Genomic DNA, 18,527 nt, shown 5'->3' with positions numbered 1-18,527 from the left:
GCACTCCTTGAGGACATGTGTGTTTTCTTGCTCTCTCCCTCTGTGCTGCTTTTGCCCTCAAATATCCTCTCCCAAGCTCTTAATATATCTCCCCAATCCTCCCGATTTTCTAGAAAAAGCAGAGATATTTTTAAGGAGTATGACTAAAGAGTAGACTCTAAGGGTTGTTGTTGTATCTTCTGTATTCTATATATTGCATAAAAGCACAGGCCTTGGCTCAGAAAGGCTTTTATGGTGCTGGGCGAGATGCTGCTTTCTGCTCTCACTTCGCTGCTCTTTGAGGCAGATGGTGTACATAGTATGACTTAAAATGACAATGTCTCTTCGTCTACAGCGGTACAAAAGTTCGGGCTGGACTGTTCCCATGAGGCACAGGGTCAGACTGATTTGCATATAGCCATGTCTGAACTGGGGTGGCAGAGTGGGCTAAAGAACGGTGATGGATTAAACCCAGATCTTTTGACTGGGTGTGAGTCTTTGATTGACTCAGATGCTCCGTCCATCACCACCCCCTTTTGTACTGCTCTTCGTCTAGAGGCCCATATATCTGATCCCTGAGCTACTGCAGAAGATCGAATGGCTGGAGCATTTGTTTAGTTTCTGTGGCCTCAGGAATTTCAATTTGGCCTTGGCAAGTTTTTTCCTTATTATTATCCAGACACTTCTATATCCTTTTTAAATTCTGTTTTATAGATTCCTGTGTGAAAAGTATTTGAAAAATAAATCATGCCATTTATACAGATTGGAAATATTGAATTCAATGTACATTTTTTAAATACCTTAAGATGTGTGTTTGCTTTTGCTCAAGCATTTTTATGTTTGTATATAAACAAGCATTGGCAAAGCCAATCGCTTGGCACTCGCATTGTAAATAAGCGACCTTTTAGCTTTGCCAATATCTGTATGATTTTCACTTTATGCATACACAGCCATATTTGTGTCTTTTTGTCATTTAGAACATGCACCACACAGTGCATCAGATTTAATCACTGCTCTACCCTGTTTTCCAGGCAGAGAGCACCACCTTGCACTTACAGGTTTGTAGGGTGTAAACACAAAATAGCTTCCTCCTTTGTAATATACACTAAATTGCTAAGGTATAACATCAAGCTGATAGTATTTAAATAAACATCATGTGTTGCCTTTTCAAGAAATGAAAGTGAATGTGGTGTTTTTCTGATTATACAACACTCTGGATTCTCCATTTCTAGCACTCTCTTAGCATCTCTCTCTCCTTTACATGAGTTTTGTCTTAACTCAGTCTTTACTTCGAAGTTCTCTCCTTTTGTTTTCATTTCTCCTGTGCAAGAGTTATATTTTCTTCTGTCCTCTCTGAGTCTTCCTCTTCCTGCTTCCCATTGTATTTATCTTAGGCGACTCTACCTATCACCACCTCTAGATCTGCTTTATCTTTAGCCCTTTCTTAATCCTTCCAGTTGTAGATGCTCTAATGAATGACTGTATGCAATATCATTTTGTTTTTAAGGAGTGATCCGCACAGCAGTTGGCAATCTGGACAGAGAGTCCCAGGATCGATATGAAGTGGTCATCCGGGCGACAGACATGGCTGGACAGATGGGTGGATTGTCTGGCTCCACCACCGTTACCATTGTCATCACTGACGTGAACGACAGCCCGCCCCGGTTTCCCCAGAGTAAGTTACCTCACCTTTTCACTCTTCATCATTGTAGCAGATAAATAGAGCAACCTAATCAAACAGGATACGGTACCTTAACCCCTTCGATGCTCATGACGGAACGGTTCCGTCATGAGCGTCGGTTGGCCTGTGCTCATGACGGAACGGTTCCGTCATGAGCGTCGGTTGGCCTGTGGTCATGACGGAACCGTTCCGTCATGAGTCCATAAGCCCAATAGAACGTTCAGCACAGCGCTCGAATTTGCGCCGCGCGGATGAGGTTAAACAAAATTGGAACAACAAGAAGTATCTCGTTCCATATCTCTTCTTGGACAACACGTTAGGGTTATGAGGGGACTCTCAGCAATGGATGTCTCCTGGCATGCTTTATCATAGGGTTCGTCATCCATAATGATGGTACATTTGGGTGGGCTTAACCTTCTTCACTGACTTCTTGATATCGTAGGGATAGGGTATATGTTCTAATTATCTAGGGTGTAAACCTGCATTACCATTTAAAAAGGGTCAACCTAATAAGATTAATAACACATTAGTACTTCTTTAGTACTATACCTAAGCAGTACCTGGGTGCTGGAGGCTGTCAATGGCCCTCCCGTCATTAATAATGTCTACATGCTATGGTCATCGATGATTTTCCATTGTAGCTCAAGTGATCTTCACCAGGACCAGAATATCCCTAAACAGTATTCACAGAATACTGTCCTGACTCTTTTTCAACACACCCATGCACACACTCATTCATGCTTAAATATGATTTGCGGGAGACTCACTGGTCGTTCCCAGTAAAGGTATATGAAAACCCATAGGGTGTGTGGTGGAACCGGCTCTGTAGTCCCACTTACTTCTAGAGTCCAAGTCTGCGGTTCAATCAAGTTATACAAAATCCACTACCCCCCTGCATCTTGATGGAATAGCCCATAGGCAGACTAACATTTTAGTTACTCATACTGTCCATAACTGTCTTTTGAAAAAGTCTCCAAGACATGTGTAATGTAAGCATGAGGCTGCCTACAAAACAGTTGAGTGACTGTGTGCTTCCTGCAGCAATATCTTTTTCAAGCAGCCTTCTGCTCAAAATCAGAGAAAAGATGCCTCTCGCCTGCTAGGTTACATCCACAGGATGAATGGATAAACTGCAAACTTTTCAACTATTGATGTGCCTCAAAAGCAAGCTGTCCTGGCAGGAATGGACTCGGGAACCAAAAGCAGCCCTGGCAAATTACCTGCCCCGCTCCCTTCATCTCCTTTCACAGATTCTCATTCCCCTCATCCATCCATTCGCTCTGTTTCTTTCTCTCCTTCTCACACCTCTTTCTCTTCTCCCTCAATGAGATTGCTTTCTGCCCATGAGCCACTGGGATGTAGCCTCTTTTTTCGCCTTAGGGCAGGTACAGTTAAGTACTTATTGTGCTTTCCACTGGGTTTTTGCTCTAATCTTGATTCCTCTCCCTGCCCATGCGACGGACGCTCGGCCCAATCTTTCTTACATTTTCTATTTTTCTGTGGGTATTATGTACAATTTACGAAGTTATTTTTACTCCCCTTTTTAAGGAAATGTTTTAACGTTGATTATAGAGAAGCTTATAGAACTCTTCTTGAATTGGGCAATGATGAATTCATTATTCCCGCAGGGGCTTTTTTGAAAATTTCTATCTGAGTTCATAACTCAATGAACACTGTATGATTGTATTTTAATAATTCTGTAAGCCTTATCATTTTATGCTCTCTTTACTGAGTGTTTCTGTATATTTGTATTGATTACACCATTTGTCTTTTATGGATACATTTTATCTGAATAAAGTCATGAAGTGAAAGGATTGCTTTCCTTTTACCTTCCCCACCTACTCCAGAAATACTTTTCTTTTATCTCTTGTTGAAACCTCCCTGTGCCTCCCTGCAACTCAGGAAGTTGGAAAAATGACTGAGGAATTAGGGGTCACTCTGGCCTCTTAAAACCAGTTACCAAGAACTGCTGGGCACAGTGAAATACAAGGTCTATCTAGCCCGGTTTCTCAGCAAACAAAATGAGGTTCAACATTAGGGTGTTTATCGACTGACAGGTGTTGAATGTATGATGTTACAACGCATACATTTACAATGCATGCCTTTACAATGCAGTTTTTACATCGCAACATCCTTTACAACGCATTCTTTTACAAAGCATGCCATTACATCGCATTTTCAGAAACTACCTTTACAACGCATTCCATTACATTGCATTATACCTTTACAATGCATACCTTTACAATGCATACCATTACATTGCATTTAAGGTAAGTATTGGATAGTATAGGGGTAATAATTACTATTCTAACTCCAGTGAGTGAAACAGTAGGGTAAGTGTTGGATAGTGTAGAGGTAAAAATTACTATTCTAACTCCAGGGGGTGCAACAGTAGGGTAAGTGTCGGATAGTGTAAGGGTACTATGCATTGTAATGGTATGCGTTGTAATGACTTGCGATGTAATGCCTGCGTTGTAGTGACATGCATTGTAATGACATGCGTTGTAGTGACGTGCCATGTAATGGTTGCATAGTAATGACATGTGATTTAAAGGATGTTGCGATGTAATGACTGCTATGTAAAGGTAGTGTGATGTAATGACTGCGTTTTAAAAGTTGTTTCCCCAGGTGTCCCCAGCGTGTAACTCTGTACAACAGACAGGAGTGCAACAGTGCCTGTGTGTTCTGCTTCAAATATGTGTGCCTCAGTAGTCAGCTGTGCTTCAACAGCAAGGTCTTAAACACAGACGTGTGTCTCAGCAAAGATATGTTCCACCACACACTTGACAGCCAGATGTTCCACCAAAGAGATGTGTGCCTTCAAACCTAGGTGTTCCACCACAGGCAAGGGTTCTCCAGCAACCAGGTGTTGGCCACATACTGTTGTGCTTCAGAAGCAAAATGTTCCCCATTGTCTCGGCGTGTAGGTATTCCACCTGAGACAGGAGTTGCTCAACTGCCAAGACATTTCATCTCAGACAGATGTGCTTACAGCCAGATATTCCACTACAGACAAATGAGCCTCAAAAGCCAGATGTTCCACCACAGGCAGTGGTACATGGCAACTAGGTGTCTTATCACATACAGATGTGCTCATTCATCAAGATATTCCACAACAGATAGGTGAGTCGCAATAGCCAAATGTCCCAGCCTCAATAGCGAGATGTCCCATGACAGGCTGGGGTTCCACAGCAACCAAGTGTTTTATTTACACACAGATGTGCCTCAACAGCCAGATATTTCAGAATCTGTATGCAATTCCTCCATAGCTAGATGTTCCACCACAGAAAGGTGTTCCTATAGAGACAGTTGTGCCTCAATCTGGGGGGGTCCAAAGGAGGGGAGAGGGGAGTGCGCTTCCTGAGAGGTTCTTCTTCTCTGCGCCAGCGTCTGTAATACGGCACTAGCGCAAGGGCAAAGAGATTCCCTCATTGGCATGGGGCAGCCCCCATGCAAATGAGGGAATGTCCTCTTAAGATAGCGTTGGCGCTTTACGAGTGCCTGCAATATCAGTATTAAAGAAGAGGCGTCACAATCGTCTGCGATCCATTCTGTAATGCCAAGGTGCCCCAGAGCGCGCACACGCTTGTATATCATGGCCTCAGGTGTTCTAACACATACATATGTGCAGCAACAAGGGTTTCCTCCAAACCAGGCAGATGTCCACCACAGATAGGATGTTTCAGAAAATAGGCAGCCTCAGCAGCCAAGTGATCCACAGTACAAGCCACCACAGACACATGTGTCTCTGCAGGGCTGGCACTTCTGTGGCTCCACACTGTAGCCCTCATCCACGGTGGAGCTCATCCCTGCCATATCTGCATCTGAACCCTTGGTTGTAATTCAGAAAAAAAGACATCTATGATGGCACAGATAAGTGCAGTAGGGTGTTACTTTAGTACAGACTCTCCATAAAGATCCTGTACAGCAGCCTTCTAAGAACCACGTGAAATTGCCAATAACTTGATGTTATCGTGGATAAGATAATGACAACGCCCTTCTAGACTTGTGAATTAATATATTAATAACATACAACTGGTGCAAAGCACATCTGTGTCCCAGATCTAAGTATTCAGATCTATTATCAAGCATCTCAAGATTGTTTGAAGCTGCCCTGGCTCCCAATAGAGCAGTGCATTCATTTTAAAGTGTTTTGCAGAGCTTACCAAGGCAGCGTTCTACCACAATACTGAGTGCAGAATATTGAACTTTGAAAATATAGCACGCAGGATATTCCCTAGCACTATATAGTCGAGGGTATTATAGATAGGCGTGTATTTGTTCTTACCTTGTTCCTACCTTGTGGAAACTTAGACAGTAGGAGTGTACCCTCTTAGTCAAGAAGCCTGTAAACTCTTTCTTTTTCACATTAAACCACAATCGGTGGGCGTGACATGTTTGCTTGTCCTTGCACCAAGATGGCCTCGAGTGATTGAGCACATTAACCCCTTGTATGCGGGGCGGATTCCCCCGCTGTGCGGAAGGGGGGGCGCACAGCACCCCAGTGCTCATGACGAGCTCAGCTCGTCATGAGCCATGGTGCTCGTGGTCTCATGAAGAGCTGAGCTCGTCATGACCACACCCGTTTGTGTAGAACGTTCGCACAGCAGGGGAATTTCCCCAGCGTGCAAGCGTTCTAACGGTCATGACAAGCTGAGCTCGTCATGAGCACACGAGCACCGTGGCTCATGATGAGCATTCAAGGGGTTAAAAGAAACAAAACACAAAAACAATTCAAAGTCAATGGCATGCATTGCACAACAACTATGTGCCTCAAAATACAGACATTTTTCCCACCAGGGTTCCCCAGATTCCTGTCATCCCTTAGCTGCCTCAACTAGGGGTTCTTCTGTGGATGTGTGTCAAAGAAAAGTGTGGCTCCCCCTTAATTTATGTGATCAATGTTCAAGGTTTGCCTCCGTTCTCCTGTCGGGGACATCATCACTCCTCTATATGCTATGCACAGTTAGTTGGTTGTCAAAAGCTTGTCACAAGCCTTGCTGTTTCCCAGATTTCCAGGGAAAATCAAGGTTCTTCCACTGGTTGATACCAGGATGATAGAAAGTTAAAGCTCACCGTCAGAGCAAACGATTCACAATATGTGAGATGTGAGAGATTCAGTAGGTTCGTATCTGGAAGATTGGAGGGAGAAGAACAAAGACGAGAGGGAAGGGTCACTGAAAGAGAAGAAGGACAAGGTCAGGAACCAGGAAGGAAGAGTCAATGGCAGAGTTCAAAGATCATGAAAGAAGGAATATAGTGAGGTGTTTGGGCAATAGAGTAGGGGGATAGGCCATGATGAAATAAATGAGGAAGATTGGTAATGTGCACGTGTTTGGTTAGTAACAATTTCCCCTTGCTTGGTTCCCAGAGATGTATCAGTTCAGTATTGCAGAGTCCGCACCCATTGGCACACTCATCGGCACGGTGAAAGCGGAGGACTCAGACCTTGGGGAGAACACGGACATGATGTACCAGATCCAGGAGGAGGAGGGAACCAACATGTTCAAAGTCACCACAGATGGCAACAGCCAGGAGGCAATCATCAGCATCCAGAAGGTATTTTGGGAGAAGTAATGCACATTGTACACTTTTCAGTTCAGTCTTATAAACAGACACTTAGACACAACCATATGCACAGAGAAGCAGTGCTTAATTTGAGCTAATGGTAACAGATGGGGACCACCAGCACTCATTTCTGGGTACCTGAGGTTAATATTACTCATCAGACTCTGACCTGGAGCAAAAGAGAGAAAGACACAAAAGGAGGAAGTGAGAAGGAAAAGGAAGAGTGAAAAAAGTGTGAACAAGGGAAAAAGCTGCAAAAGAACCTGGGAGAGTGAAATAAAGTATGAGGGAATTTATGGTGGTGGAAGAAAGATGCATAAAGTAGATTAACGAGAACACAAACTTGGTATTCTACAATTCCGAAAGCAGTCTGCGCGGGCTGCAGGCTTCTGTGAAAGACTATGAGCCTTGGCACTTACTATTTTACACATTATCAACTACAGAGAAGAGCACAGATGATGGTACACACACAATCTAACACAGGCGCATGCACACACAACTGCCTGAACATGCTCTATCGGACTACCCACTCATGCAAAAACGTAAACAAATCCACATGCGCAATCAAATGCACATAGGGTCCAACATTCATATGGACACACAGATACTCATCAAGTCCACCACCATTACACACAAGTGCATACTCACACTCTATCACATGTACAGACACACAAACAACACAGCTTTGTTCACACAACTGCACAATGAGACCATCTTACACATATAAACATTAAACAGACATCCACACAACATCCTTTTTTCACACAACTGCATCAGCAAGCTACACATGCGACAGCAAACATGTCTCCGCAACGTTGCATTTAGAACTGAACAAATGCATTTCGATGTATTGATTTGCACAGTGAATCACAACATATGCCCCCGCAACTGCAGAAACACAATCCCTCCATAATATGTACACACAATTCAATGCAACAACATGCTAACACAAGTTCACACACTTTGTCACATGTATTCTTAAAGTCAAAAGCTGTAGCGTGGTATCAGATAGAGGTATTTTTATGGTCCCAAATGATTGGTTATGTATTTTAAAACAAGTGTTTTCCAAGTTCGGAAGGAGAGGTATTTTAAATAGTGGAGTCTGTAAATTTTGTTGCTGCTGTTGTAGTGGAGCCTTTTGATTGCACTGATCTGGCGAACTATTTATCAAGCCCATAACTAAATTAGAAAACACTTTAAAAATTGAAAAATAATCTTCACTATAGCTCTGAAGCCATGAACAGGTCTTTGGCTTCCACTCGCAGATAAATGAATGTTAGGCACAGAATCCATATACCCATTTAGTGTATCTATCTATCTATCTATCTATCTATCTATCTATCTATCTATCTATCTATCTATCTATCTATCTATCTATCTATCTATCTATCTATCTATTATCTATCTATCTATCTATCTATCTATCTATCTATCTATCTATCTATCTATCTATCTATCTATCTACCTACCTACCTACCTACCTACCTACCTATCTATCTATCTATCTATCTATCTATCTATCTATCTATCTATCTATCTATCTACCTACCTACCTACCTACCTACCTACCTATCTATCTACCTATCTATCTATCTATCTATCTATCTATCTATCTATCTATCTATCTATCTATCTATCTATCTATCTATCTATCTATCTATCTATCTATCTATCTATCTATCTATCTATCTATCTATCTATCTATCTATCTATCTATCTATCTATGTATCTATCTATCTATCTATCTGTCTATCCATCCATCCATCCATCCATCCATCCATCTGTCTATCTGTCTATCTATATATCTATCTCACTGAAAAAAACCAAAGGTTAAAGTAGCGTTATAGTTAGGTGAATATGTCAGTGACAACATTAACGATTTGAACAAAAAGAAAAACTGAAATTCACCAGTTATAGTAAGCAGAGCTAACTATAACTTGTACACTCGCCATGCACTGCTTATGACCTCACATATTACATCACTCATGACATGTTCTATGACATCATTTATGACACCACTAATTAAATCTTAAATGACATCATAGATGACATCACTGATGACATCAACAAGACTACTTTTACACACATAGCGTGGTAAACGGGTATAACATTAGAGCTATGAAAGTAAGTGAAAAATTACTCAGAATTTGAATCATCATTACTTCTATCATACATACAACCCCATATGTAAAGCAAGCTTGTGTTATGTGCAACATTGGCCCTATGCAATACACTTCATAGGTAGCGGAGGTAGCTGAGTTCTAAGCATGGGCGAATTTTGCGAATCTGGCGTTCGCGAATTTTGCGAATTTGCAAACTCGCAATCCGCAAAATCCACGAATTCTCGCGAATTTGCGGATTTTTTTTGTGTTCGCAAGGGTTTCTGCCAGTTCGCGAGGATTTTGTAGCAGTTCGCGATTGCGAACTTACTTGTCGGCACGCAACGGTCGCGACTATGTTGTTTCTACGTCTTTTTCATCATCACAGGTTCACAGCACCCTCTGTTTCAACACTGCCACCCTCTGTTTCACCAATGCCACCCTCTGGTACATCAATGCCACCCTCTGGTTCATCATAATCACTGTAGATTATGGGGGGAAAAAGCAAGCACACCTGCCCTGCTTCAACTGACATTAATTAATTTGGGGTTGATTTATTAATGTGTCACTGTTTTAAAATTCCAGTCTGCACCTGCTTCCCTATCTGTAATTTGCTTTCTGTTGCAGTGCAAATTTTTTTTCCAGGACCTTTGTGGCCTACTTGTAGCTATTCTATGATCCAGCTGTGAGGGTCAGAGCAGGGTCATACAATTGTTGCAACTAGCAACTGAACTCTGGAGGGGCCCCAGTCAGGAAGCACTACAGGGAATGGTTACTAATGATGAATTTGAACTTTTGCACCTGCTGCTGAGTGCTTTCAGTTTAGCAAAACTCGTTTTTCTGCAGAACAGCAAATGTAATGGCAACAAACTTACTTGTGAAAGTTTATTTCTAATCCAAAAGTGATCCAAAGAAAGTCAAAAGGCCTCAAATCCAAAAAGGGCAGGCAAATGTCAACCTGAGGAGTTATTCTGATAAAAATCATCATTTTCAGAAGGTCTATGCTGCTTGCTAGTGGATTTCTTGTGCAGAATTGCAAATTTTGTAATTTCGCAAGTGCGAGATTGTTGCTGCCCGCCACACCTACATGTTCGCAATTGCGAACTTACACCGCACGCCGCAAATTTGCGAATTTGCGGATTTTCGGTAAATTCGCGAGCGTTCGCGGATTGTGAATTTACCGAAAATCCGCAAAATCCGCGAGCGGAACGGATTTTCCACCCATGCTTACTGAGTTCATGTTGACTTTGAGCCACAGATGAAAGGGTAACCTATCCTGCACACTGTGTTCAATCTGTATACACTTCTTCAGGGAAAACCAAGTTCTTCCAGATACTGAAGTCCTGTTACATAAGTAATGTCCTTCTATGGACAGTCTTTACCTGTATCAAACCCCTGACAGTCACTGAACATTTAGATAGCTGAGGATGTAAGGAGAAAAGTGGGTACTGTTAACACTGTTTACTCTATGGAGAGAGTTTACTCTGTACCACATTGTCTGCCGACAGTGAAACTCTCATGAGAAAAACACAGAGTATTAAAAATATCTACTGAGAATAGTTTACATTTTATAAAGAACTTATCCAAAGAGCGACAATTCACTTAAAATAACCAAGTTCTGAAAATGCTAATGATCATACTACCTGCAACCTTACTATTATGGTGAAAACTTTACAGATAGCCCATCTTCTTAAGCAGAACAAGCACATGTACATAGGATAGTACCTGGTACATACAGTCTTCTATGTTAAGTAGAAACTGTCATGCTGAGACATTTCTGTCTAATAACTCAAGGCAACTTACACAATTTAGTATGTAGTATGTTAAATCTTTGCCCTGCTGGAAACATTTTCTGCAGTACCAAAAATCTTGTGCAGAACATAATTAACCCAAGTCATCAACTGTGACCTGCATACAGAGTTATACTTCAATATAAATTATTTATACTGTGTTCAATACCGCTACATTAGGAGCACATGTGTTTTGAACACATATAACAATTAGCTGGGCACAGGCTGTACAAAATTAGGTAGAAAAGTAATATGGTAGTCACCCACCACTAGGTACACTATAAAACAAAATAACAGACTTATTGCATGATGTCATCAGTGATGTCATCAGTGTTATCATCAATGGTATCATTTTGGCCGTCATCAGTGATGTCATTGATGATGTCACAAAACAATGTAATGAGTGATGTAATATGTGAGGTCATAAGCAGGTTACGGTGGAGGCAAAAGTTATAGTTAGCTCTACTGACTATAACTGGTTAATTTTTCACTTCAAAATGTTAATCTTGGCATTGATAAGTTTAGCAAAAAAATAACCTTACTTTAATCTTTGTTTATCTTCAGTGAATCTATGAATATATATATATATATATATATATATATATATATATATATATATATATATATATATATATATATATATATATATATATATATATATATATATATATATATATATATATATATATATATATATATACACACACACACACATATATATATATATACACACACACATATATATATACACAGATCTTGTCCTGGGATAGATCCACATATCATTTTAGTTGTTACAAAAACATGAGACCCTAACACAAAGATGTTTAAAATTTTAAATGACCTTCTCAGTTCTTATCTTGCCCCATTTACCTCTAAGCTTTATGATTTGCAGAAATTCATTAAAATAACGCTTATTTTCTGTTTTCGAAATTGGTCCATTACACGAGTAAGATCAAGCCTCCCGTTGCCCTTGTCACTCCCAATGGGTAATGGAGAGCGCTAGAGGTTTTCAGAGCCCCCTCTCATATTGTCCTCTGAATGAAGTTAAACAAAGGACTGTACTACAGTCAAAAGCTCTACTAGAATAATAACTTTGATTTTTTTTTTTTTTTGAAATTCTTTTTATTGTTGCATCAGACAAATCTCTCACACGGATCATCAACTGTCTCGGGGGAGCGTCAACATTCCGCTCTTCCCGAGAGTACGCAACTTTTGTAAATGTTTCGTTACATGGCATACATCTTGGCGAACTTACTTTTTCGTTTTCACCCCGAACATCCCCCCCCCTCAACAACAAGGGAAGTGAGCAACTTGGGGACCTCGGTCCGAGGCCCCCCTTCCCCCCCCCCCCCCCCCACTTCCCCCCCCCAAGCAGCATATCACCCTCACCCCCCTCCTCCCCCCGACATCCGTGACACACCTAGCCCCCTGCGTCGTGTCCCAATCGAATGTAGGCCATCCCATGGCCCAGGCCCTCGAGCAGTGACTCAGCTAAAACCTGCGACTTAGGTACCATCCCTTTGGTCCATCCCCACTCCCCCACAGCCCCCCGGTCAGGTACGCCCCTCTACTCCAATCCATGGTAGTGTCGCCACTTAGCCCATATCTTTCGGAACTTCCTTGGGCACCCTCTAGCTTTATAGGTAACTCGTTCAGCTGCCATATACATATCCAAGCCCCTTCTCCATTCCTCTATGGTGGGCTTCCCAGGCGCCCCCCACATTTTCGCAATGTCTCTTTTTGCCACCACCAGGGCCAGCAGCAGGAAAATGAGGAGATATCGTGTGATGTCAACCTCCGTTGACATGCCCAGAAGTGCCAATTTGGGGTCCTTAGGTATCTCTACCTCCAGTATCTCAGTCAGTTCATGGAAGACTTCACCCCAAAATTCTTGTATAACAGAACATCCCCAAATGATATGGAAGAAGTCGCCCGGCTGGTGTTGACATCGCAGGCAGGCGGTGTCCCCTGCCCTCCCCATCCGAAAGAGCCTCACCCTGTCAAAGTAGGCCCGGTGTAGGACCTTGAACTGAATGAGGCGGAGCCTTGATTTTATGGCCACCTCCCGAGGGTGCATGAGTATGAGCTCCCAGTCTAGATCTTCTAGCGTGCCCACATCTGCCTCCCATCTCCCCCTGAGTGTCTGTAGATCTCCCAGCATGTTATTTGTCAGTGTTTTGTATGTCATGGACACCGCCCCCCTCTGAATCTGTTCTTGGAGTAGGCGGCCCTCGAGTGGTGCAATAACTTTGATTTTTGTGCATGTGTGTTTTTTTCTAGATAATAATTTGCCTGTGACCTCATGATATACTCATTATTGTGTGTTTCTGGGGAACGGCCACTAATTGGTGCCACACTGCTCATTATATGGTGCCACTCTAATATAAGTCTTCTCATGCTCTGACTCCAGTAATGGGCCAATTTAGAGAAGAGAGAAGAAGCACCATTTTAATGATTTTAATGATTTTCTGAAAATAATAAAGCTGAGATTTAGATGGGGCAAGATTAAAAGGTAATTTAACAATCTTTGGCTAAAGGCTGAGACTCATGTATCTTTTTGTTACTACTAACATTATCATAAGATGGGAAAGAATACCACTATATATATATATATATATATATCCACCAATTGGCTCCCTTCCTCTCCGTTAGGCGCTGCTTTACCTCGGTCGCGTTACTCCTGCGGTAGAGCCAACCGCTACATATTCAACAGGTTTTCCCCACTCCAGGGGAAGGTTTGGAGTCGCAGAAAAAACAGACTTCAATCGCTTAGTCTTGTGAGAATTTTCTTGATTTATTTCAAGATTTCTTGATTTATTTCATAAATCCATCGGGGGTTTGAACCCCCGATGGATTTATGAAATAAATCAAGAAAATTCTCACAAGACTAAGCGATTGAAGTCTGTTTTTTCTGCGACTCCAAACCTTCCCCTGGAGTGGGGAAAACCTGTTGGATATATATATATATATATATATATATATATATATATATATATATATATATATATATATATATATATATATATATATATATATATATATATATATATATATATATATATATATATATGAAACACCAAAGTGCCCGATGCTTTAAGAGGCACACAACAGTTCCCCGCCCTCCGGGCTTCCAATTGTAACATGCCTTCCTGCTTCTCGTATTAACTTTGCCGACGCGTTTCAGGGAAAAACCACCCCTTCTTCATGGGCTGCTACAGGAAACACTCGATATGCAGCATTAGCATTAGTTGACCTTTTATTAAACAAGCCTCCAATTGGGCGTGTGCTAAGTTTACCACTCCCAATGATTGATGGGACTTGTGGTCCTTGATGATGCAAATTGAATTTCTTTTACCTTTTGGTAAGGTTGAGTGTTCCTGTTCTGTTTGTGCATAAGTGTCATAAGCCTTCAGTAGGCTGAGTTGCAGTCTGACACGTTTGTCATTTAATTATGGATTCCTGTGCTCACAGAGTCCCAAGGAGTTTGGAACTCAGAGCCTCGTGTTGCTGGCAAATCCATTTCAGTCTCAGCTCATGATGGTGCACTCTTCACGGCCGGGCTGCCGTGCGAAATTATGAAACACCAAAGTGCCCGATGCTTTAAGAGGCACACGACAGTTCCCCGCCCTCCGGGCTTCCAATTGTAACATGCCTTCCTGCTTCTTCGTATTAACTTTGCCGACGCGTTTCAGGGGAAAACCACCCCTTCTTCATGGGCTGCTGACGCCGGACGCCGTGTGCGAAAAAGCGGAGAGAGTAGCTGAACGAACAAGCAAAAAACAAACGAATTGAAAACGTGTTCAAAAGAGTCCCGGACCGAAGAGCGGCCGGCGCCCCTCCCTCCAACACGCCACTCCGCCAAGGTCTAAGAATCTGATTACTTGAGCGGCAATTTCCAACAGAAGTGATCTAGAGTGCTACATACAGTCTTGGCAACCTCCAGTCCGTGTCCTGAGGAGAACCCATAACTACACTGTGGTTCGAAACTCGTTGACCCGAGCCTGGGAAAAAGAAGGGTGCAACTAGGGTTATCAAATAGTACCACACTACCCATCCCTAGGAGTGCAACCCCAGAAGCATTTATCTAGTCTCTGGCTTAGTAAGACAGGCAGGCAGTATCTATGAACTGTTGTGTCCGCCTGTCTTCTTGTACATAATATGAAGGACTGGTGCCCAGTGAAGAAATCATTTGAGGCATTGTATTAGTGTGTTTTTGATGTTTCTTAACTCACAGTATTGATTTTGTGCATATTGAACACTTGTATATATTGTACATTTTTATGTCTGTATGTATTCTTTATTGTTTGATGACTGTTTTTTTGATGACATATGAAAATTTAATGAAAAAAGCTTTTCTATAAAAAAAGACAAAAAGACTAAAATAAAACAGTCGATCGCCCAGAACTGTTTGGCTGGATGTGATAAAACTTTTTTAAAAAGTAAACCTGTCTGGCTATTTGTTCTGTTTTAGTATATTTGAGTGATCCAAGCCAGTCAGAGATAGGACCCAAACCTTTCTGTCGCCCAGACCAGTTATTAGCCATTATATCCCAGGGGAGGTGGATATAATGGCTAAGACACTGTTAGCAATAATGCGTGAATATCGCTGTATTCTCAGCGATATTCACAGATTTTGCCGCTATCGCCGGGAATTTTATTGCTTTTGAGATAAAAGTTGCTAATAGCATGTTATCTCAGCGATAAAATCCTGTGATGCGCGGCGATAAAAAAATTGCCGCTAACCTTACTTAGCGATAAATATCGCTATTTGTTGATAATATGCCCCATTGTCCTGCAAAGTAGTCTCTTCTACTTGAAGGATCTGGAAACAAAGCTAGACAATTCCTTGGAGCAGAAGCCTAGAGTTTATATTGGTGCATAGCAAGATTTGCCATCCAGATGCATCTCTGAGGATCACAGCCAGCAAGGTGATAGTCTAACCTGGATGTACCATGGGCGCAAATCAATAAAGCAGTTGCACTGTGCTGTACTTAAAGTATAGGACATTCAGAGTAGTAGTCGAACAGCATAAAAAACTATATGGGAACTGTGATCTGACTGCTACGAGGGTGGGGTCAGTGACTGGGGGATCAAATGCATGGTAACAAGAACAAAGTATTCTGCAACTATTTTGTTGGTCTTTCACTTTCAGGTAATTGCATATAGACCTTAATGGAAAATATGGTATTCATACACACCTTAATGGAAAAATAAGTTCAACTAAGTTGAACTAATCAGTGGGAAATTCACTATTTTACATTAGGAAACTTCTGCTGGTTAATGTAATTACTGCAGATGTCTGTGTGACCAGACAGTCATAGAATAGAATCCTAGTTGATGCTGTGGGAATAGTTACTTAGCACTATGAAATCCTGGTCCGCGACAGAAAGAACGTAGAATATGTAAGCCCTCATTTTAAACTTGCACTACTTAGTCTGGGATCGGCTGCAGAAAAATGAGGGAAATGATTTAGGTTTAAAATGAAAGATGCTTTAAAAATATAGATTTTAGTAATATGCAATCAGACTGTACCTAGTGCAAACATTTTTTATGTGCCCATTAAAAACAGGCACTCCATAACTCTGCTCCTAACACACTTACATAGCCTTTAAAAAGAATAAATCTATGTCTCATGAAGCTCCAAGTGATTCAATCAATCACAGTCGATACAGGCTTCCAAGTAACCTTTACATTTGCAAATTAACCGATTGCACACGTTTACATTTCTATCAGGGAGCAAGCATCCTTGTTAAAAGGGTTGTTTTTTATTTAGCTGTCTATCCCTCCCTTGGCTCACGGTACATGAGACCTCATCCCTTTCTTTTAATTCAAGAGATCTCAGCTGCCAGAATTTACCAGTTCTGGGTTAGTTGTTCCTAGAGATTTCTCCCACTTCGACCTAATGTGCATTTCTTTGTGCCAGAAACAAAGAGATGCACACAGTCAAACATATAAAGACTAACACATAACACCCAGTAGCGGCTCCTAAAGGGAGTGCTGCAGGGGGGTGGGGCATGGTGGGGGGTAGTAAACTCCGGCATACAGCCAAATCGAGGTAAGTACATAAATAAATAAATAAACAGAATGAATTACATTGCGCATGTTGCAACGCCAAATGGCAAGGTGACCCCCGCCAGGACCCACTGACCAATGGACCAGGGATCGCGAGGAGACCTCAAGGAAGCTAGCAAAATACCAGCCCACAGGACACTCTAAAATCTAAAGTCCTGTAACCATGTTAACCACTTTATACCCATGGGAAGAGGTTGGAAAGAGTCTCTGGACCCTCCAAGGGGAGGGGCAGGACAGAGGGGTGGCTATGTTTCACACCAGATTCACACCAGAGCAGGAGCAAATGGCTCCTGGAACTGGTTTGAACTGGACTATGCACAGGGACAGCAAATGTGTCCCCAGTGCATACTTTCTGGCACTCTAGGGGTGCAACCACCCAGCCCCAATACACTAAATCCTGTCTGGGAGGAGGCTACACCTCACTGTGACAGGATGCCTATTGTCATGCCTTCCTCTGCAGGAGCTTGGCTCTGCAGCAGGAGAGCATAATCATGTCTGTGGCTGGCAGCATCCATTTTGTGCTGCTCAGTTTGAGAAAGCTGGTTCCGAGTATACCAGTGACCCACATATGTCCCTTTAGAAGGGTGGAATCATACCTCCCATGCCAGTCACTTGCATTGAGGCATGATTCCAAGGTGTTTGACACCAAACACAACATGTTTCTAAGCAGCCGTTTTAAAGTTAGCATTTACCGCAAGGTTATAATGCGCTTAAACATATATGTCTGGCTGCATCACAGACCACCCCGGAGAAGGATCTCCGAAGGCTGCAGAGGGGCTCTGCTCATGCAGGGGCACCCTCTCACATAAAACCCAGCACCCTGCCTTCAGGATTGTTAAGACCTGCCATAGGGGTGACTGATAGGCATTTAAGTGAGTAATTTAGTAAGATATATTGAACCTATATCTTAAGTAAGGGGTGAAAGCACCAGCTTACACAGTCTGTTGTAGCAGGCTTGTCGTGTCAATTTGAATGGCCTCTTAGGGGTGGCATAATACATGCTTCAGCCCAAGGGAGGCCCCTGGGATACCTATGCCCTGGGTACATGGTGTACCATATACTAGGGACTGATAGGGGTACCCCAGAATACAATCTGAAATGTACCTAAAGTATGTGCATATCAATTTACAAGAGACCGCAGATAGACTTGGCTCCTGGATAGCAGGATCCCAGTCAGACTAGGCAAAAAACAGTGTGACATCAGCAAAAAGGGGGTAACCGTAAGAAGCAGATACTACTTTCCTACAACCCATTCAGTGGTGTTCGAGATATTAATGGTCAAAAATAATTGTATATTTTGGCAATTGGGTTTGCAAGAGCTTACAAGACTCTCATATG

The 18,527-nt window shown here is 42.1% G+C and overlaps 1 protein-coding gene across 1 annotated transcript in view; it reads left to right on the top strand.

The window, feature by feature from the left end:
* CDH22 (cadherin 22) overlaps window positions 1-18,527 on the top strand; it is a 1,063,019-nt gene that overhangs the window by 665,488 nt on the left and 379,004 nt on the right. The window contains exons 4-5 of the mRNA XM_086932547.1: window positions 1,487-1,654; window positions 7,032-7,219. Coding sequence (XP_086788673.1) covers window positions 1,487-1,654; window positions 7,032-7,219 — 356 coding nt within the window. The remainder of the gene's footprint in view (window positions 1-1,486; window positions 1,655-7,031; window positions 7,220-18,527) is intronic.

Source organism: Lissotriton vulgaris, chromosome 7, assembly GCF_964263255.1.
Source record: "Lissotriton vulgaris chromosome 7, aLisVul1.2, whole genome shotgun sequence".
Lineage (NCBI taxonomy): Eukaryota > Metazoa > Chordata > Amphibia > Caudata > Salamandridae > Lissotriton > Lissotriton vulgaris.
This window is presented reverse-complemented; position numbering and strand designations above follow the sequence as displayed.